Here is a 22,236-nt window from a genome sequence, read left to right as displayed (position 1 = left end):
AAAACTGGAATGAAACTGGAATGAAACTGGAAATAAACCCAGCTTTCCCATGGGAACACCTCCAAGCACAGGAAAATGTCCAAAAAATTCCATTTTCAGCAGGACAAAAGAGCAAAACCCCAAAGCTGCACAGGAACCCCCAAGGGCTGAAGGTTTCATCCCGGATTTTTCCTGGATTTGGGAACTCCCAGACTTTGGGATTATTAAATTGTGCCTCAGTGGGATCAGAGCAGGAAATCCCAAGGGCTGAAGGTTTCATCCCGGATTTTTCCTGGATTTGGGAACTCACGGATATTTTGGGATTGTTAAATTGTGCCTCAGTGGGATCAGAGCAGGAAATCCCAAGGCCTGAAGATTTAATCCTGGATTTGGGAAGTCACAGATATTTTGGGATTGTTAAATCTGTGCCCCGGGGTGATCAGAGCAGGAAATCCCAAGGGCTGAAGGTTTTATCCTGGATTTTTCCCGAATTTGGGAACTCACAGATATTTGGGATTGTGCCCCAATGGGACCAGAGCAGGAAACCACCAAGGGTTGAAGGTTTCATCCCGGATTTTTCCTGGATTTGGGAGCTCCCAGCCTTTGGGATTGTTAAATTGTGCCCCAGAGGACCAGAGCAGGAAATCCCAAGGGCTGAAGGTTTAATCCTGGATTTGGGAACTCACGGATATTTGGGATTGTGCCCCAATTGGACCAGAGCAGGAATCCCCAAAGGCTGAAGGTTTTATCCCAGATTTGGGAACTCCCAGCCTTTGGGATTGTTAAATTTTGCCCCAGGGTGATCAGAGCAGGAAATCCCATTTTATCCTGGATTTGGGAACTCACAGATATTTTGGGATTGTTAAATTTTGCCCCAGGGGATCAGAGCAGGGATCCCCAAGGACTGAAGGTTTAATCCCGGATTTTTCCTGGATTTGGGAGCTCCCAGCCTTTGGGATTATTAAATTTCTCCCCGGGGTGATCAGAGCAGGGATCTCCCAGGCCTGAAGGTTTTATCCTGGATTTGGGAGCTCCCAGCCTTTGGGATTGTTAAATTTTGCCCCGGGGTGATCAGAGCAGGAAACCACCAAGGCCTGAAGGTTTCATCCCGGATTTTTCCCGGATTTGGGAGCTCCCAGCCTTTGGGATTGTTAAATTGTGCCCCAGAGGACCAGAGCAGGAACTCCCACGGGTTGAAGGTTTTATCCTGGATTTGGGAGCTCCCAGCCTTTGGGATTATTAAATTTCACCCCAGAGGACCAGAGCAGGGACCCCATCAGAAGAAGGAGCCGAGGATACGTACAGCCACGATGAGGAAGTCCAGCCAGCACCAGGCGTTGGTGAAGAACTTGACGAAGCCGTAGGCGCACCACTTGAGCAGCATCTCCAGGATGAAGATGTAGGTGAAGACCTTGTCGGCGTACTCCAGGATGGTCCTGATGGTTTTCCTCTGCTCGATGTAGATGTCCTCAAAAGCCTGCGGAAGCACCAGGTGGAAGTGCCACCATGTGGGGTTTATTTGTGTAGAGCTGACATAGGAGTTATTTTTGTTTGTTTGTTTATTATAACGGTAATTTTTATTGATTTATTGGTATTTTTATGTGTTCTATTATGTATATTATATCTAGTATATAATTATAATAGATATAAGATATATTCTATAATATATAATAAATTATATATAATAAATTATATATAATAAATTATAATAATATATTATAATCATATACTATACTATAATAAAATATAATAAAATATAATAAAATATAATAAAATACAATATACTACAATATTATAATATAATATATAATATATTATATATAATGAATTATAATAATATGCTATAATCATATACTATACTATAATAAAATATAATAAACTACAATATACTAATGTAATGTAATGTAATGTAATGTAATGTAATGCAATGTAATGTAATGTAAGGTAATGTAATGTAAGATAAGCTTTTGTATTTTTGTACTTGGGTAGGAATTTCCTCAGTTTACCTTTTCCCCAAAATTTCCTGTATACACTCAAATATCCCCTGAACTACACATATTTTACTCCACCCCTAAACTCCATATACTTTACTCCACCAATGAACTACACAGATTTTACTCCACCCCTAAACTACACATATTTTATTCCACCTCTGAACAACACGTATTTTATTCCACCAATGAACTACACAGATTTTATTCCACCCCTAAACTATACATATTTTACTCCACCCTGAACTACACATATTTTACTCCACCTATACACTACACATATTTTACTCCACCTCTAAACTACACATATTTTACTCCACCAATGAACTACACAGATTTTACTTCATCTCTGAACTACACATATTTTACTCCACCAATTAACTATACATATTTTACTCCACCTCTGCACTACACATATTTTACTCCACCAATGAACTACACAGATTTTATTCCACCCCTAAACTATACATATTTTACTCCACCCTGAACTACACATATTTTACTCCACCTTTGAGCTACACATATTTTACTCCACCAATGAACTACATACTTTACTCCACCAATGAACTACACATATTTTACTCCACCCCTGAACAACACAAATTTTACTCCACCCCTAAACTATACATATTTTACTCCACCCTCTGAGCTACACATATTTTACTCCACCAATGAACTACACATATTTTGCTCCACTTCTGAACGACACATATTTTACTCCACCCCTAAACTATACATATTTTACTCCACCCCTGAACTCCACAGATTTTACTCCCCCTCTGCACTACACGTATTTTACTCCGCCCCTGAACTATACATATTTTACTCCACCAATGAACTACATACTTTACTCCACCAATGAACTACACATATTTTACTCCACCCCTAAACTATACATATTTTACTCCACCCCTGAACTCCACATATTTTACTCCCCCTCTGCACTACACGTATTTTACTCCGCCCCTGAACTCCACGCTTTCCTCACCAGAGCCCCGCTGCTCAGCAGGATCATGAAGATGATGAAGGTCTCGAACCAGTTGTGCTCCACGATGAGGAAGCACGTTTTCCTCAAGGTCCACCACGACTTCCCCAGCCCCTCCTCGATGTTCACCTGGCAGCACTTGCAGCGCTGCATGCAACCTGCAACAGGGACAGCTCCGCTCAGAAAACACAGATTTGGGGTAAAAAACATTAAATTCTCACTGTCAGAAGAAGCTTTGAGGTCACCAAGGTGAACCATGATGAGTAAATTCAAATTTTTGTGTTCTGGAGGATTTTGGGGTTGTTTTGCCACTTCTGTCCAGAATGAAAATCAGTTTGGGAACAGCTCAGGTCCTTCTGTTTGGTGAGGTCCACTCTCTTGAGGACACAAAATGGAAAAATTGCTGATAAAATAGAATAAAATAAAAAACCTTGAACCATTTAAAACATCTTTGCCTTGGGAATTCCTGTGGTGGATCAGCACCAAGACACCGAGGCCAGCTGCAACACATGCAACCTGCAACAGGGACAGCTCCGCTCAGAAAACACAGATTTTGGGTACAAAACATTAAATTCTCACTGTCAGAACAAGTTTTGAGGTCACCAAGGTGAACCATGATGAGTCAGTTTGAATTTGAATTAAAATTTTTGCATTCTGGAGGATTTTGGGGTTGTTTTGCCACTTCTGTCCAGAATTCAAATCAATTTGGGCACCAGAATTAACATCAGCTCCTTCTGTTTGGTGAGGTCCACGCTCTTGAGGACACAAAATGGAAAAATTGCTGATAAAATAGAATAAAATAAAAAACCTTGAACCATTTAAAACATCTTTGCCTTGGGAATTCCTGTGGTGGATCAGCACCAAGACACCGAGGCCAGCTGCAGGGAAGGAAAATTACTCTGCTCCTGAGGACTTAAGGCATCAGCTGCACTAAAAATCCTCGTTTTTTTTACCACCAAAAAATCCTCATTTTACCACAGAAAATCCTCTTGTTTTACCACAAAAATCCTCTTGTTTTACCACAAAAATCCTCTTGTTTTACCACAAAAAATCCTCTTGTTTTACCTCTGATTCTTCAGAAATTCCCCCCGTGGGGCTGGGGAGGTCCTGGCATGGGTGGCCCAGGGAAGTTCTGGGTGGGCCTGGATCCCTGGAATGAGCCCGCACATTTTGGGGACATTTTGGGGACATTTTTGGGGACCATGGCACCCCAAAAATCTCTTCCTCCACCCCATCCTCACCTTCTGTGAAACAGGCATCGGGGTCCAGGTACTCCTCCGGGGCCTCCACGGGCACCTCTTCCACCTCAGGCTTGATGTCGATGGTGCTGCCCTCGGAGGAGCTGCTCTCGTCCAGCTTCTGCAGCACAAAATATCAATTATCAAACCCCAAAAAATACCAAATTCACCATGAAAAAATAACAGAACCAAAATAAATACCAAGATATCCAACTTCAGTTGTCACGGAAGTTGTTTCCAACCCAATTAATAGTAAATATCAAACCCCAAAAATACCAAATTCATGATGGGTCAGCTGCCATGGAAGTTGTTTCCAACCCAATCAATACCAAATATCAAACCCCAAAAATACCAAATTCATTATGAAAAAATAACAGAACCAAAATAAATACCAAGATATCCACCTTCAGCTGTCACAGAAGTTGTTTCCAACCCAATTAATAGCAAATATCAAACCCCAAAAATACCAAATTCATTATGAAAAAATAACAGAACCAAAATAAATACCAAAATACCAAATTCACGATGAAAAAATAACAGAACCAAAATAAATACCAAGATATCCACCTTCAGCTGTCACGGAAGTTGTTTCCAACCCAATCAATATCAAATATCAAACCCCAAAAATACCAAATTCACGATGAAAAAATAACAAAACCAAAATACCAAACTTCAGCTGTTGTGGAAGTTGTTTCCAATCCAATCAACAGCAAATATTAAACCCAAAAAATACCAAAATACCCAAATAATACCAAATTCACGATGGCTCAGGTGTCATGGAATTTGTTTCCAACCCAATCAATGTCAAATATCAAACCCCTGAAAATACCAAATTCATGATGAATAAATACCAAAAACCAAAATAAATACCAGAATACCAAATTCATGATTAATAAATACCAAAACCAAAATAAACACCAAAATACCAAATTCACTATGAATAAATACCAAAACCAAAACAAATACCAAAATATCAAATCAATGATGAATAAATACCAAAACCAAAATAAAAACCAAACTTCAGCTGTCATGGAAGTTGTTTCCTCACTTTAATCACGGAGATCTTGACCCAGCTGATGTCTCGCATTAACAGGACAGGTGGGATTAAATATTAAATTAAATATTTTAATTATGAAAATTAAAAGCCCCCTGTCCATGGAGGGGCTTGCAACTGGATGATCTTTAAGATCCTTTCAACCCAGGCCATTCTATGATTATATATTTTTATTTTATTATATATTATGTTCTACGATTATATATATTTATTCTATATATTATATTCTATGATTATATATATTAATTTTATTATATTATCTATATTTATATAATCATTCTATGATTATATATCTTTATTTTGTTACATATTGTATTCTATGATTACATATATTTTATTATAGTACCTCTATTTATCTAATAATTCTTTGATTATATATCTTTATTTTATTATATATTATATTCTATGATAACATATAATTTATTGTAGTATCTACATTTATATAATCATTCTATGATTGTATATCTCTTTTTTATTATATATTGTATTCTATGATTATATATATTTATTTTATTATAGTATCTATATTTATTTATATAGTATCTATATATAGTATCTATATATTTATCTAATCTATGATTATATATCTTAATATTATTATATATTATATTCTATGATTATATATCTTTATTTTATTATAGTAATTATATTACTATAATAATTATAGCATACATAATAGTATACTATATTACTATATTACTATATGACTATATTACTATAATATAGTAATATTATAGTAATATTTATATAATATATAAATATTATATATTTATTATCTACATTTATATAACATTCTAAGATTATATTTATATAATATATAAATATTATATATTTATTATCTACATTTATATAACATTCTAAGATTATATATCTTTATTCTATGCATATTTTTATTATATAAACATTTGCAGCTTTCTACAGAGCACAAGAAATTCCCCTTTGAGCGCCAACACAACATCCCAACCCAACCCAAAATTTAACACTGGAGCCACCCGGCTCTCCCTGCCACGACGTTTCCAGGCGTTAATGAATTAAATTAAATTAGATTAATTAGCTCCCGGCCCCACCTCCTTGCTGCCGTCGGGGTCGGTGTCGCTGCTGAAATCCTCCGTGTGGAGGTTCTCGAAGTCGGACTCGCCCACGGCGATGGGGACGCGCACGGTCAGGTTGGGGTTGTTGATGAAGGACATGTGGTCCTCGTCGATGATGTACTTCTCCACGCTGCTCCCGATGCCGCTGGTGGTGCCGTTGCCGTTCTTCAGGAAGTCGACGTCGCGGTTGATGTCGGCGCCGGTGTGGTTGGCGATGCAGTTGACCTTCTTGTCGTAGAGCTCGTCCAAGGGCTTCACCTCGTCGGCCTCCCTCTGCTTGAAGTGGGCCTGCATGAACTCCCGGACCTTGGCCTTGGTCCAGGCGATGCCCTTCTTGATGCGGATCACCGAGATCTGCAGGTTGTTCATCTCGCCGTCGTCGTCCGTGGCCGCCAGGTTGTCGGCGCTGAAGGAGCTCAGCAGCAAGGCCAAGAACAGGTTCAGCACCTGGAAGGGAAGAGCTGATGCTGGGCTGACACACGAGGGGCAATTCCCAAAGCTCTCAAACCCTGCTGAGATGACTCCAAAACCGGCTCTGCTGTCCCACAAACCCATCCTGGTGCCCAGTTCAAGGTGTGACCTCCTGATGCTGCCAAACCCTGCTGAGATGTCTCCAAAACCAGTTCTGCTGTCCCACAAACCCATCCTGGTGCCCACATTCAAGGTGTGACCCCCTGATGTGTGGCAAGCACATTTCTCTCCTTCTCAGGATTTTCATAGAGGTGCACAGAGAGAAATGAAATAAATCCATTTCTATTTCTGCTCCTTGTTTTTTCCATGTGGAATGTGTTTGGAGAATTGTTTACCTGGGGTGATGGCTTGGTTGGATTCTGATGAGGATTGTTTGGGCCTGGTGGCCAATCCAGTCCAATCCAGTCCAATCCAGTCCAATCCAATCCAATCCAATCCAATCCAATCCAATCCAATCCAATCCAATCCAATCCAATCCAACCCAACCCAACCCAATCCAATCCAATCCAATCCAATCCAACCCAACCCAACCCACCTGTGTTTGGACTCTCAGAGAGGGTCACCAGTTGTGTTAGAGTCAGAGAAAGTAGTTTGTAGTTTTAGTATCCTCCTTTTATATAGTATATTGATGTATTTTAGCATAGTTATAATAAAGAATAATTCAGCCTTCTGAATTGAGCCAGCCATTGTTGTCTCTTCCCATTGGGTTCACCAACATTTACAACACTGATGCCCCCAGAAGTTCCCAGAACGGGAGCCCTGGTGCAGCTCTGAGGAGTCCCAGGGGTCCCTGGATTGAGCCCCTCGCAGGATCTGGCCTGCAGATGTCAGAGATTTCATCCCCACGGGATTTCAACTCAGCGTTACTGATTTAATCCCATCTCTGCCTCAAAGAAAACGGGGGAAATCTTGGCATTTTGGGCGATCCCTCCCAGCTCTACTCCCTCACCCCACATTCAGCGACCACCCCCAAGGTTTATTTTGGCCAAACCTTTTGGCGAGACAGGAGCTCTCAGAGAGGGCTCACAACTGCTCGGAAGGATCGCCACCGCTCATGTGACTTCATTCTTGCTCACATTTCTTTCCTCCACATTTTCTCCATGAAATGTAAGGCCAGAAGGAAGCATCACGTCCAACCTCCCACACAGGAGGCCGTGCAGTTTCACAGCCCATTCCTGCACCTCGTGACTGAGCCAGTGGGCAGATTTTAGAGGAAACCCCCATTCCTCCTTTTAACACTTCAGGACCTTCCCCTGTGCACCAAATTATTGCATTTTCTGGCAATCAAAATGCCAGGTTTTGCTTCTTTTAGCTTCTTTTTCCCCTTTCCCTCTGCACCAAATTATTGTGCTTTCTGGCAACTAAAATACCAGGTTTTGCCTCTTTTACCTTCTTTTTCCCCTTTCCCTCTGCACCAAATTATTGTGTTTTCTGGCAACTAAAATACCAGGTTTTGCTTCTTTTAGCTTCTTTTTCCCCTTTCCCTCTGCACCAAATTATTGTGTTTTCTGGCAACTAAAATACCAGGTTTTGCTTCTTTTAGCTTCTTTTTCCCCTTTCCCTCTGCACCAAATTATTGTGTTTTCTGGCAACTAAAATACCAGGTTTTGCCTCTTTTAGCTTCTTTTTCCCCTTCCCCTGTGCACCAAATGATTTTGTTTTCTGGCAATTAAAATTCCAGGTTTTGCTTCTTTTAGCTTCTTTTTCCCCTTCAGGTCAGCTCTGTGCACTTTGACTTAGGCTTCCATAACTTTTTCCTTGCAAAATGTTTCATTTACGGATCCGAGCAAAAAACACCTTTAACACGGCGCCACCAAAATCTACTACTGATAGACCAAAAGGGACCTCCAGAGAGCAGGACCGGGAAGGAACCATCACTCCCTCATCCTGGGCGTCTCCCCAAATCCTACCCCACCCCGAGGCAACCAAGAAATCCCATCAGGAACCATTTACTGACCACCAAATTTCCGATGACCATGACCATCATGAAGACAATCAAGCACATGGCCTGTCCTGCCACTTCCATACAATCCCACATGGTCTCAATCCACTCCCCACACAACACACGGAAGACAATAAGGAAGGAGTGGAAGAAATCGTGCATGTGCCAGCGGGGTAGCTCACACTCCGGATTGATCTTGCAGACACACTCCTTGTAGCTTTTGCCGAAGAGCTGCATCCCCACCACGGCGAAGATGAACACGATGATGGCCAGCACCAAGGTCAAATTCCCCAAGGCACCCACTGAGTTACCAATGATTTTGATCAGCATGTTCAGAGTGGGCCAGGATTTGGCCAGTTTGAAGACTCTCAGCTACCAAAAAACAACAAAAAAACCAAAAACAGATAAATAAATATGAAATAAAGAGGAAAATAAAGCAGAACTTCCTAAACCACAACTATCTTGTGTTTTACATAAAGGTTAAGTCCATCCTTCTGCTACTGAGGTTACAAGGAGCAGAGAATGCTTAACCCTTCTGGAAATTTGGGGTTGTGTGTTTTATACTTAGTTATTCCCCACACGCTGATCTCTCTTCCCAAAGGAAAAAATCACCCTTCCCTGCCCAAATGCAGCAAGCTGCTGCTCAGATCTTGTAAAGAGCAGTGACAAAGAGACCATAAAAAAATGGCACCACTCCGTCCTCCCCAAACCCAGAAAAAAGTGATCTTCCCTTTTTCTGAGGGGAAAAATTCCTTATGTGAAGGAAAGAAAAGACCATAAAAAATTGGCACCACTCCATCTCTGTCCTCCCCAAACCCAGAAAAAAGTGATCTTCCCTTTTTGTGAGGGGAAAAATTCCTTTTGTGAGGGGAGCAGCTGGAATTGTGTCAGGGAAGGGACAGGTTGGATATTGGGAAAATGTTCTTCTCGCCCTGAGCAGGGAATGGTCACTGCCCCAGGGCTGCCACAGCTCAAAGGATGTTTGGACAACACTCCCAGGGATTGCTGAGGTGCAGGGCCAGGAGCTGCACTGGATGCTCCTCGTGGGTCCCTTCCAACTAAGGTTCCGTGATTCTAAGCTTTGCAGTAGCTCCACAATAATAACTTTGCAAAAGAGCCGGAATTTGGGATACCAATCGGAAAGATCGCAGCACGGAAAGTCCCTCCACATCTGCCAGACTCAGCTCCATCAAGCTCAGGGAGACAATAAACCCATCAAAGATGTTCCAGCCTTCTTGAAAATAATAGTACGGATCCATTGCAATGAGCTTCAGGAACATTTCTGCCGTGAAAATCCCAGTGAAAACCTGGAGTGGGGGAGGAGGGACAGACAAAGAACAGGCAAAGGATCATTTTTGGTTTATCTTCTCAACTTCAGGCTAAGTCTCACCAATGCAACTGACTCAAAGTCCAAGCCCACATCAGCAATCAGCCCAGCTGGAGCAGGTCCGTGGGGAGTGTCGAGCAGATCTCCTTACCAGGTTTCCTACGGAGAGCACGTGCTCGAACTCGGGGGTCATGGGGTGGTGCTCCATGGCCATGAACAGCGTGTTCAGCACGATGCAGATGGTGATGGCCAAGTCAACAAAAGGATCCATGACAATTAAGTTCACGATCTCCTTCAGCTTCATCCAGTACGGGTGGCATTCCCAGATCAGGAAGGTGTTGGCAAATTTGTACCAGCAAGGGGGACACTTCCTCTGGGACTCTTCCAGCTCTGCAGGTACAAAAAAAAAAAAAAAACAGAGTTCAGGATTTGTGGGAGACTGAAGAATCACAAAACTGAGCTTTGTGACAATGGAGGTGACATAAAAGAAGAGTTGGGTCAAGTTTGTGGGCAGGCTGGACATCAGGAAGAAATTCTCCATGGAAAGAGTGGTCAGGCTTTGGAAGGGGTGGCCAGGGAGGTTTGGAGTCCCCGTCCCTGGAGGTGCCCAAGGATGTGGCACTCGGTGCTCTTGGTCACAGGTCAGACCCAGTGACCTTGGAGCTCTTTTCCAACCTCAGAGAGTCTCAGATTCCAGGATTTCATGATTGTACTGAGCTCCGTGACTTCTCCTTTGTCCCCACACAACACCTCCACCTGGTCACCACAGCTGCTTCAGCCCCACCAGGATGATCCCATGCAAATTATTCCAAATGAAGGGCTATATTTAACTGGGAATTGAGCAAGGTAAAGCGCTTAAAACCAAAGTTACAGATTCCAAACTGCCTTTGGTGCCAGATTTTAAATAACTGAGATGAATTCCGTGCTGAGCACAGACACGGTCTAAAAGAGGAAAGAGGTGACATAATGCTGCGAAGGATTTTCAACAGGAATAACCTGATTAAGGCTAACTACATCCAATTACAGAAATCAAACACAGAAATTCTGCGTCCATCTTTTTCTCCCATTGGCTTATCTTAAGTGCTTAGGGGAAAAAAAAACCACAAGCGAGGAGTTGCTGGTTGACTTGGTGGCTCCAGCCAGGCCGTGCAGCTGTGCAGCCTCACCTTTTTTAATTTTTTAGGGGAAGGGAAAGGACCACTGTGCTCTCCTTCCCATTGGTTCTCTGGTTGCTTAGTGTTGAGTTGCCTTGGAATTTCTGAAGTTAAAAAGAGGCCCGTGGCACTGGAGCCCGTAGGCGTTGGCGCAGGAGGGGAGCGGCAGCAAAACCCTGCTCTGTTTCTAAGTATATTTAATTTTCCTACAATTTCCTTGCAGGAGACAGCAGGAATTTGAGATCATCAACCGCATGTGGCTGCTGTTCACGAATTCTCGCTGGCTCCTGCATGACATATTGGGAAATCTCATCTCTGCGTGCTGCCCATTCCAGAATTCCCACCAGGCAGCAGCGCCTTTAGGTTGGATGTTAGGAAAAAAATTTTCACTGAAAGAATAATAAAAAATTTGCACTGAAAGAATAATAAAATACTGGAATTGTCTTCCTAGGGAGGTGGTGGAATCACCACCTCTGGATGTGTTTAAAAAAAGACTGGACTTGGCACTTGGTGCTATAGTCTGGTTGTGGTGTCAGGGTTGGACTTGATCTTAGAGGTCTCTTCCAACCTCATTATTCTGTGATTCTGTGATTCTGTGATTCTGTGATTCTGTGATTCTGGCACGTTGCAGCTCCAATCCTTCTCTCCCACGGCCTGGAGCAAAGGAAGGTCCCTCCAGAGCCTGGAGATGACAAAAAACCCGGACCTGGCACTGCCTTACTCCTCTGATCTCCTCACTGCATTCTCTTCACCGTAAACTTACAACTCTTCGTTGCCTTTGCCTCCATCTCTGTGCAATTTGGATGCCAAAACCAAGTAAAATAAGTTCTAATCAATATTTATTTGTTAATAAAGACCCAAAAGAAGCAGATTTAGGCAAAACCATGCAAGAATGTGTACTGCTCTAAAGCAGGGGGAGCTGGATTCCACTAGCCCAGCTTGCTCCAAGCTTTGCCCAACCTGAAATTGGACACTTCCAGGAATGGGGCAAATTCTCTGGAAAACCCTGTGGTAACACATTCATGTTTTGCCACACAACCCCACCCTCACAGGGAGGAATTCCATCCCAATATCCCATCCAAATCTGCCCTCTGCCAGTGGGAAGCCATTCCCTGAGTCCTGTCCCTCCAGCCCTTGGTGCAAAGTCTGTCTCCAGCTCTCCTGGAGCCCCTTCAGGCACTGGAAGGGGCTCAAGGGTGTCCCTCTAACCCCCATCACACCTACCCTCCACAAGGGTGTTGGTCAGGCCGGTCATGACGCTGTTGGTGCGATCCTTCCTTCCGTAGGACGCGTTCACCTGATCCATTGAGACCAAGAGAGACCCACCAGGCTTCTTCCTGATTTCAATCTCAGTGGTCCCCTGAGAAATGCAGATGATGATGGTTAATACGGACTGGAGTCTTCTCTGTTACCCATCTCAGCCCAGACATGCAGCACTTGGCCTGCATTTCCATATTCTATATTCCCTATATTCTGTGCACTTAGCCTGCATTTCCATATTCTATATTCTCTATATTCTGTTCACTTAGCCTGCATTTCCATATTCTATATTCCCTATATTCTGTGCACTTGGCCTGCATTTCCATATTCTATATTCCCTATATTCTGTGCACTTAGCCTGCATTTCCATATTCTATATTCTCTATATTCTGTTCACTTGGCCTGCATTTCCATATTCTATATTCTCTATATTCTGTTCACTTAGCCTGCATTTCCATATTCTATATTCCCTATATTCTCTGCACTTAGACTGCATTTCCATATTCTATATTCTCTATATTCAGTGTATCCCTCTGTCCTTCCCACCTTCCTACAAGTTACAAGTGGCCAGACCAAAACTCAAGCCCTTTCTTCTGTTGGATCAGTGCTCTGCAGCTTTAGACGAATTGAGGACTGTATTTTAGAGAACGTTTCTAATTACATAGAATGTCATTAATTCTCTGTACCAAAACCAAACAGATGGGCATGCTCAGCAGACCATGCTGGCCAGACCATGCTGGCCAGACCACGATGGCCAGACCACACTGGCCAGACCAGACCATGCTGGGTCCGACCAGACCAGACCTTGCTGGCCAGACCACGATGGCCAAACCATGCTGGCCAGACCACACTCACCAGACCAGACCATGCTGGCCACACCAGACCACACTGACCAGACCACGCTGACCAGACCACGCTGATTAAACCACACTGACCAAACCACGCTCATCAGACCAGACCATGCTGACCAGGCCAGACCATGCTGACCAGACCTGACCGGGCCATGCTAACCACACCAGACCACACTCACCAGAGCACACTGACCAGACCACACTGATCAAACCACACTGACCAAACCACGCTCATCAGACCAGACCATGCTGGCCAGACCAGACCATGCTGACCAGACCTGACCAGACCATGCTGGCCACACCAGACCACACTGACCAAACTATACTGACCAAACCACACTCAACATATCAGACCACACTGACCAGAGCACACTGACCAGACCACACTGATCAAACCACACTGACCAAACCACACTCATCAGACTGGACCACGCTGACCAGACCATGCTGACCAAACCACGCTCATCAGACCAGACCATGCTGGCCAGACCAGACCATGCTGACCAGACCTGACCAGACCATGCTGGCCACACCAGACCACACTGACCAAACCACACTCAACATACCAGACCACGCTGACCAGACCACGCTGATTAAACCACACTGACCAAACCACGCTCATCAGACCAGACCATGCTGGCCACACCAGACCATGCTGACCAGACCTGACCATGCTGACCAGACCATGCTAACCACACCAGAGCACACTGACCAGAGCACACTGACCAGACCACACTGATCAAACCACACTGACCAAACGACGCTCATCAGACTAGACCACGCTGACCAAACCACGCTCATCAGACCAGACCATGCTGGCCAAACCATACTGGCCAAACCATGCTGGCCAAACCATGATAGCCAGACCGGACCATGCTGACCAGACCAGACCATGCTGGGCCAGACCAGACCAGACCCTGCTGACCAGACCTGATCAGGCCACGCTGGCCACACCAGACCACACTGACCAGAGCACACGGACCAGACCACACTGACCAGACCAGACCACGCTGACCAGACCACGCTGACCAAACGATGCTCATCAGACCAGACCATGCTGACCAGACCACACTGACCAGAGCACGCTGACCAGAGCCCACCCATCAGCCCACCCCACGCCCAGCAGCTACCTCGGGCAGGATGCGGCCCCCAGGCATGCTGGAGGGCGGCCCCCCGATGAGGGACACGACGCCGTTGCAGTCCACGGTGCTGTTCCTCTTGATGCTGCGGCGCAGCGCGGGGAAGATGCGCGAGGAGCGGCTGCCCTGGCTGTAGCCGCTGTAGCCGCTGTAGCTGCTGCGCCGGTCGCGGCCGCGGATGGGGATGAAGAGCGAGTCCCTCCTGCCCTCGCTCTCCTCCACCGTGCTGTGCTCGTCGTCTGCGAACTCATTCTCCGAGCCTGGGTCGCGGAAGCGTCCCTTGTAGCTGAAGATGCTGCTCTTGCTGTTGTGGCGGGAGAGGAACGGGGAGCCCGGGATGCTGAGGAGAGACTGCGGAGGAAGAGGAGGAGGAGGAAGAGTGAGCGTTGAGAGGCTGAGAAGAGACTGAGGAGGAGGAGGAGGAAGAGTGAGCGTTGAGGAGAGGCTGAAGAGAGACTGAGGACGAAGAGAAGGAAGAGTGAGTGTTGAGGAGAGGCTGAGGAGAGACTGAGGAGGAAGAGGAGGAAGAGTGAGCATTGAGGAGAGGCTGAGGAGAGACTGAGGAGGAAGAGGAGGAGGAGGAAGAGTGAGCATTGAGGAGAGGCTGAAGAGAGACTGAGGAGGAAGAGGAGGAGGAGTGAGCGTTGAGGAGAGGCTGAAGAGAGACTGAGGAGGAGGAGGAGAAAGAGTGAGCGTTGAGGAGAGGCTGAGGAGAGACTGAGGAGGAGGAGGAGGAAGAGTGAGCATTGAGGAGAGGCTGAAGAGAGACTGAGGAGGAAGAGAAGGAAGAGTGAGTGTTGAGGAGAGGCTGAGGAGAGACTGAGGAAGAGGAGGAGGAGGAAGAGTGAGCGTTGAGGAGAGGCTGAAGAGAGACTGAGGAGGAAGAGGAGGAGGAAGAGTGAGCGTTGAGGAGAGGCTGAAGAGAGACTGAGGAGGAAGAGGAGGAAGAGTGAGTGTTGAGGAGAGGCTGAGGAGAGACTGAGGAGGAAGAGGAGGAAGAGTGAGCATTGAGGAGAGGCTGAGGAGAGACTGAGGAAGAGGAGGAGGAGGAAGAGTGAGCGTTGAGGAGAGGCTGAAGAGAGACTGAGGAGGAGGAGGAGGAAGAGTGAGCATTGAGGAGAGGCTGAGGAGAGACTGAGGAGGAAGAGGAGGAAGAGTGAGTGTTGAGGAGAGGCTGAGGAGAGACTGAGGAGGAAGAGGAGGAAGAGTGAGCGTTGAGGAGAGGCTGAAGAGAGACTGAGGAGGAAGAGGAGGAAGAGTGAGCGTTGAGGAGAGGCTGAAGAGAGACTGAGGAGGAAGAGGAGGAAGAGTGAGCGTTGAGGAGAGGCTGAAGAGAGACTGAGGACGAAGAGGAGGAGGAGGAAGAGTGAGTGTTGAGGAGAGGCTGAGAAAAGACTGAGGAAGGACAGAGTGAGTGTTGAGGAGAAACTGAGGAGAGACTTGGGGGAGGAAGAGGGAGGAAGAGCGAGCATTCTTAAGATTTTCTAAAGCCTTCTGAGTTTACATTCTGCTAGAAAACTTTCTCACACAATTTTCTACAAACAACAAATTGTTTTGCATTCCCTCATAGGGGTGGAGATGTACTAGTAGTTTGTCCAATGTTTTTGGAGAGGTGGCACATCCACTCTCCAATCCACTGTCACCTTTGGAAAAGTACAAAGGTTGGAGGCAGAAAATAAACTTTCTTTCTTTACTTTGCAAATAGCAGTGGCTCGTGTTGCGCTTTCACGTGTCCTACAGCCACAGCGCCAACAGGGAATCTAAACCAGGACATTTCCCTGACCCCGAGCAACCCCAGACATTAGTGAGGGAACACAAACCTGGTTCATGATGGAAAATTTCCTCCCCAGCCTGTTATCGGGCAGCCTGAACGCTTTCCTCCTCATGCCATCCTCCGACTCCGACTTGAACACCTTCTCGTTGTCGCACTTCTCGTCCCCCTCCGACAGCTCCCTGTCCTTCCTCTTCTTCCTCCTGTTCCGCCGCTCCTTGGCGCTCTTGGAGCTGAGCTTGGAGATCTCCGAGGAGCTCCGAGACATCCTCCCCCCACCGTCATCCTCCACAGCATCCTCAGACACCGTCCCCGCCGAGGTGACCATGGCAGCAGCCTGGCAAGGAAAAATAAATGGCAAAAACCACATCTTTCCACCTTTCTGTTTGAAGAAACAGCTTGGCTTAACGCACCTGAGTAAACGACTTTTTGGGGCAGGACTGAGAGGTTTGTTCTCTCCTCGGAAGAAACTTGCAAGCCAGAATTTGTTAGAATTTTTATAGTGTGTAAAATCAGCTTTTCTCTGGCAGCCTGAGCCTCTTACACAGAGGAATTGTTTTATTTTTATTTTTTCTCACCTGTGCTTCTTCCTGCTGCTTTTTCAATTGCTCCAACATGGCCTTGAATTCTGCCTCCTTCTGCTCTGCCTCCTCCAGGGTCGCCTGGTTCTGCTCCTCGTAGGCCATGGCCACCACGGCCAAAATCAGATTCACCAGGTAGAAGGAGCCCACAAAGATCACCAGCACAAAGAAGATCATGTAGGTTTTTCCTGCCGCTCGTAAAGTCTGGAAAAGAATGGCAGAGGGATTAGAAAAAGGGAAAAAATCAGCAACCTCGGGCTTCCCTGAGAGGAGATGCAAGAGCTGATCCCAGGTTTCTTGACCTGAATGTTTCTAAGAAAATCCTGAATATTCCAAAGCTCAGCGTTTTCCCTGCAGAGACCCGTGAACACAAAAGGTGACATCCACCTTCCTCCCTTAAGGGAACGTCCAAACTGAAAATAATTCAGAGGCACAGCGTGAGACCCAACTCTCAGGCTCCCTTAAAACAAACCAAATGAAGAAAAAGCTGCTTCAGCAAGGTCCCCAAAGCACCCTCAGGTCAGGAGAAATCTCTCTCCAAAGAGGCTGAGCACCCTCTGTGAGAGGAGCTGAATGCCCACAGCCTCCTGCAGCCACTGCTAAGGCTCCTCCCAAATTAATTCCCAGCTCAGCTGGACCCACCATCCCTTCTGGAATTTAAAACCCATCACCTGCTGACAGGTAATGTCCCCTTAAAAAAAACCTCACTGCGAAGGTTTACTCGTGCTCTTTTGGAGAGAAGGAGTAAAACAAAGCTTCTCACATTTCCCTTTCCTGTCTCACCCCCAAATTCTCCCCAAAGAGAAGCGTTTACTTACTAATTGATACAAGTTCTCCCAAAAGTCCTGAGTCATAAGGCGAAATAAAGCCAGGAAAGCCCAGCTGAAGGTGTCAAAGCTGGTGTAGCCGTAGTTGGGGTTCCGTCCTGCCTTCATGCACGTGTATCCCTCTGGACATTGGCTGGGGAGGGACAACAGCCAGTTCAGGGCTCTCCCAAAAAACAGCAGCTCTTTTCCCATTTGGGAACAGCAGGCAGGATTTTAGCCCTGCTCCCCCTCGCTGCAAGGAGCAGCTTTTCCCTAAACCTGAGCCCAAGGCAGCAGCTTGGGCCACGAGGGTCCCCAGAGCTGGAGGCTGGGGTGGAAAACCAACAGGATGGGGCAAATTCCCACTCCTGAACCTCCACCCATCCTCCTCTGATTGGATTCAGAGGGAAAAAATGCCACTGAAATAATTGGATTCATTGGTGCCCCCTGACAGGGCAAATGTCCCTTCCACTGCATCAGCAATGGGCTCGTAATTAAGTTAAGAAATTTGAAAATCTGGTGAAGTAGCACCAGAAGCAACAGAGGAAGCAACAGGGAATATTCCAAAGGTTTGGCCAGCTTCAGGTAACATCAGGGAGAAATGATTATTCCCAAAGCTCAACACTCACCCTGCATCTGAGCTGTTACCACACAGCAAAGGGTCGGGGGCACCAGGAATGATGTAAAAATTGGCTGAAGATGAAAAAGAAGAGGTTACATTCACACACATGTGGAGTTAGAGGATTTACTAGACTGTAACACTATTAAAACCTTCACTTTAAAGCCCAGTTAGAGGATTTAATAGATTGTAACACTATTAAAACCTTCACTGAAAAGCCCCCCCCACAAAAGCACTGCTGAGGAATCTATCAGTAAAAATATGTTTTGGATAAATTATTTAGCTGAAAGCGCACATCCAAACCCTTCTGAAGGATGAACTCATCTAGGAACACCTCAATAAAGTGAGATCCAAAATAAAAAAACTTCTGCACGTGGGGTTTTCAGTGCTGGAACTCCTGGGCAGCTGCATCAAGCCAAGCCAGGAGGTTTTCGGGAGCCTCGGTGCAGAAATACCTACACATATTGTTGGTGTACTCCTCCCAGTCGAAGCCCTTGGAGCCGTTATCCAGGAAGGTCTCATTGACATTAATTGGCCAAATCACACATTTGTTCCTTAAATTGCCCATGAAGAGCTGGAGCCCGATGAGGGCAAAGACACTGAGGCAGAAAACTGTCAGGATCATCACGTCCGACAGCTTCTTCACAGACTGGATCAGGGCGCCCACGATGGTCTTCAAGCCTGTGGAGAGGGAAATGAGACTAGAAATTACTCCTGCAGAAGGAAAACACGCTGAAAATCCAGATTAATGCACTACCTAAGAGTGAATCTAGGGTGGGAAAGGTTGTGGTTTGAATGGTGGAGGTTCCTTGTGGAAGGAAAACACACTGAAAATCCAGATTAATGCACTAAGAGTGATTCTAGGGTGGGAAAGGTTGTGGTTTGAAGGGTAGAGGTTCCTTGTGGAAGGAAAACACACTGAAAATCCAGATTAATGCACTAAGAGTGATTCTAGGGTGGGAAAGGTTGTGGTTTGAAGGGTGGAGGTTCCTTGTGGAAGGAAAACACACTGAAAATCCAGATTAATGCACTAAGAGTGATTCTACAGTGGGAAAGGTTGTGGCTACAAATGGTAGAAGTTCTTTGTGGAAGGAAAACACGCTAAAAATCCAGATTAATTCACTACCTAAGAGTGACTCTATGGTGGGAAAGGTTGTGGCTATGAGTGGTGGAGGTTCCTTGTGGAATTCCAGCCAGTTCAACACTGGGCTGGAGGCAAGGAACGCTCAGAACCAACCCAAACCCCAACCTTTGTCCCTGAGGAATGCAGAACATGGGGAATCGCTCTCCCCCACACCGAGGGTTTATCAAGTGAGGATCAAATTGGGCTTTGCTGCCACCAAAATCCTCGTGGATGCTGGAGCCGAGCTCGCTGGCACAGGCTGCAACAACTGACAGGGATCAAATGCCTTTGACTCTCCACATCTTGGGTTCCTCCTGCTCGACTCAACTGTCTCAGCATTTCCCTTCTCCTTCAGGAGCACAATTTTCCCCCTCAGGAGCACAATTTTCCCCCTCAGGAGAATTTTCCCCCTCAGAAGCAGAATTTTCCCCCTCAGGAGAATTTTCCCCTCAGAAGCAGAATCTTCCCTTTCAGGAACAGAATTTTCTCCCTCAGGAACAGAATCTTCCCTTCAGGAGAATTTTCCCTTTCAAGAGCAGAATCTTCCCTTCAGGAGCAGAATTCTCCCCCTGAGGAGAATTTTCCCCCTCAGGAATAGAATTTTCCCCCTCAGGAACAGAATCTTCCCTTTCAGGAGCAGAATTTTCCCCCTCAGGAGCACAATTTTCCCCCTCAGCAACAGAATCTTCCCTTTCAGGAGCAGAAATTTCCCTTTCAGGAGGAGAATTTTCCCTTTCAGGAGCAGAATTTTCCCATTCAGGAACAGAAATTTCCCTTTCAGGAGCAGAATTTTCCCATTCAGGAACAAAATTTTCCTTTTCAGGAACAGAATTTTCCCTTCAGGAGAATTTCCCCCCTCAGGAACAGAATCTTCCCCCTCAGGAGCAGAATTTTCCTTTTCAGGAGCAGAAATTTCCCTTCCAGGAGCAGAATTTCCCCCCTCAGGAACAGAATTTTCCCTTTCAGTAACAGAATTTTCCCATTCAGGAACAGAATTTTCCCTTTCAGGAACAGAATTTTCCCTCTCAGAGGTGGTTTTGGTTGCATCCAGGGCAGGGTTTCACCCCCAGCATCGCTGCTTTGCCATTTCCTGAGGCCACGAGGATCCTTAAGAGGCTGAGGACCAAAAGGAAAAGATTCCAAAAGGAATCCTAATCCTGCTGCTTTCCCACTGAGAGGCAGAACTCCTGAGCGGGGAGAGCTCAGAATTAATTTTTAGGTGACAGGTCTGAACTAGCTAGGATTTTAAACACTGAATTAGGCTCCTCTAGTCAGCCTTTTTGGTGTGATTCTGTGGTTTATAAATGAGCAGTGAAGGGAGGAAAGAGGGAAAAAAAAAAAAATAAATCACTGCTGGATTTGGGGTCAGCCAGATCCAAGGTGCCAGATGAGACCACATGAATATTTTGCAATAAATCCTGGACCAGAAACCTCCTCCTCCTTCAAAACCCTTGTAGAACAACAGTGCTTAGACCCATCCCAGGAACATAAAAATTCAGGTGTGCCAGGAGAAGTTTGGAAGCAGGAGAAGCAGCAGAAATCCCAGCCCAAGTACTGGGAACACCGAGAGAAACACAACTCCAACAATTTCCACCCCCGTGCTCCATGGCTCCAGGTTTCCCTGGATCCTGTGGAATGCAGGTGCGTTCCCAGGTGCTAATTAAAATATAATCAGTGCCAATATAGAGAATTTCTCGAGGCCATCATGCTTTCCCACAGGTTTTCCACCAAAAAAAGACCAAAGAGATATTTTGGTGGTTCAGCTCATGGGTGTCACAGTTTGCTGCTGTCACACAGACCCGTGGAGAAAACAGAATTTTGGCCGTGGCATGCCAAATTTTGGTGGTATTTCCCATTTTTATCTTGTTTCAAACGCATTTTTATTCCACTTATTGACAGAAGGTGCAGATGGCACTCAAAACACTAAAATGAGTCACTCAGCACAGAGTTAGAATTCCCATTTCGTGTGCTGAAGCAGAAGAGGAGCCCCTTTATATTTTAATATTGAGTGCATTCTAAAAAATCACCTTTTCCTTGCAAAATGATAGTGGTAAAGCCCACAAAGAGCACTTTATTCTTTCATATTTAATATCCCAAAAGGCCAATTATTCAAATGCTTTACACTCCTCCTGCTGTCACAAAATGGAGGGGGCCAAGATTTGTGCTGCTGAAACACACCTAGACAATCCTCCCCCAAAACCAGATAAAAAAACCTTAAAGTTTTGCCATTTTAGGTAGGATCAGGATCCCCAACACCCAAACAGGATCCCCTTGGCTGTGTGTGGCAGATCACCCCTTTTATTCGATCAAAATACGCAGCAAATTGTCCCTCTAATAAAAATGATATTAAAAATGTGCTGAACTTAGCAGGGCTCAGCTCCACCCCCTGCTATTTGAAATAAAACTCTGTAAGTTTGGAATTTTACAGGGAGAATAATCCAAATCTGAGCTGTTCTGCTCACTTTGAAATAAAACTCTGTAAGGTTTGAATTTTACAGAGAGAATAATCCAGTTCTGCTCAGTTTGAAATAAAACTCTGTAAGTTTGGAATTTTACAGAGAGAATAATCCAAAACGGAGCTGTTCTGCTCAGTTTGAAATAAAACTCTAAATTTTGAATTTTATGGGGAGAATCATCCAAAACTGAGCTGTTCTGCTCCCTTCCAGGGGAACACACAAGGCATGCTGTCACACCAGCTCCTCAAAGCTGCATCCCCTCCACGCTGCTCCAATGAAGAAAGCAAAAAACAGGCAAAAAAATTGTTTTTTAACATCGATGCTTCTCTGAGCGAGCCAGAGCTCTCTGGAGCAGGCTGAGAGAAAGGCAAACCACCCCTCAGCAGCAATTCCCAAAG

At 45.3% G+C, this 22,236-nt stretch overlaps 1 protein-coding gene across 4 annotated transcripts in view; it reads right to left on the bottom strand.

Annotated features, from left to right (window-relative positions):
- The window catches only part of SCN8A (sodium voltage-gated channel alpha subunit 8), a 69,092-nt gene that overhangs the window by 17,451 nt on the left and 29,405 nt on the right, over positions 1 to 22,236 (bottom strand). For all 4 annotated transcript variants that reach the window (XM_077788686.1, XM_077788688.1, XM_077788685.1 and 1 more), the window contains exons 7-20: positions 18,719 to 18,940; positions 18,270 to 18,333; positions 17,653 to 17,794; positions 16,832 to 17,038; positions 16,303 to 16,590; positions 14,474 to 14,833; positions 12,457 to 12,592; positions 10,230 to 10,468; positions 9,885 to 10,058; positions 8,767 to 9,123; positions 6,315 to 6,785; positions 4,197 to 4,314; positions 2,959 to 3,113; positions 1,283 to 1,456 (exon numbers count right to left, since the gene is read on the bottom strand). In XM_077788686.1, the coding sequence (XP_077644812.1) occupies positions 1,283 to 1,456; positions 2,959 to 3,113; positions 4,197 to 4,314; positions 6,315 to 6,785; positions 8,767 to 9,123; positions 9,885 to 10,058; positions 10,230 to 10,468; positions 12,457 to 12,592; positions 14,474 to 14,833; positions 16,303 to 16,590; positions 16,832 to 17,038; positions 17,653 to 17,794; positions 18,270 to 18,333; positions 18,719 to 18,940 (3,107 nt within the window). The remainder of the gene's footprint in view (positions 1 to 1,282; positions 1,457 to 2,958; positions 3,114 to 4,196; positions 4,315 to 6,314; positions 6,786 to 8,766; positions 9,124 to 9,884; positions 10,059 to 10,229; positions 10,469 to 12,456; positions 12,593 to 14,473; positions 14,834 to 16,302; positions 16,591 to 16,831; positions 17,039 to 17,652; positions 17,795 to 18,269; positions 18,334 to 18,718; positions 18,941 to 22,236) is intronic.

This window comes from Lonchura striata, chromosome 27 (genome assembly GCF_046129695.1).
Source record: "Lonchura striata isolate bLonStr1 chromosome 27, bLonStr1.mat, whole genome shotgun sequence".
NCBI classification, from domain to species: domain Eukaryota; kingdom Metazoa; phylum Chordata; class Aves; order Passeriformes; family Estrildidae; genus Lonchura; species Lonchura striata.
This window is presented reverse-complemented; position numbering and strand designations above follow the sequence as displayed.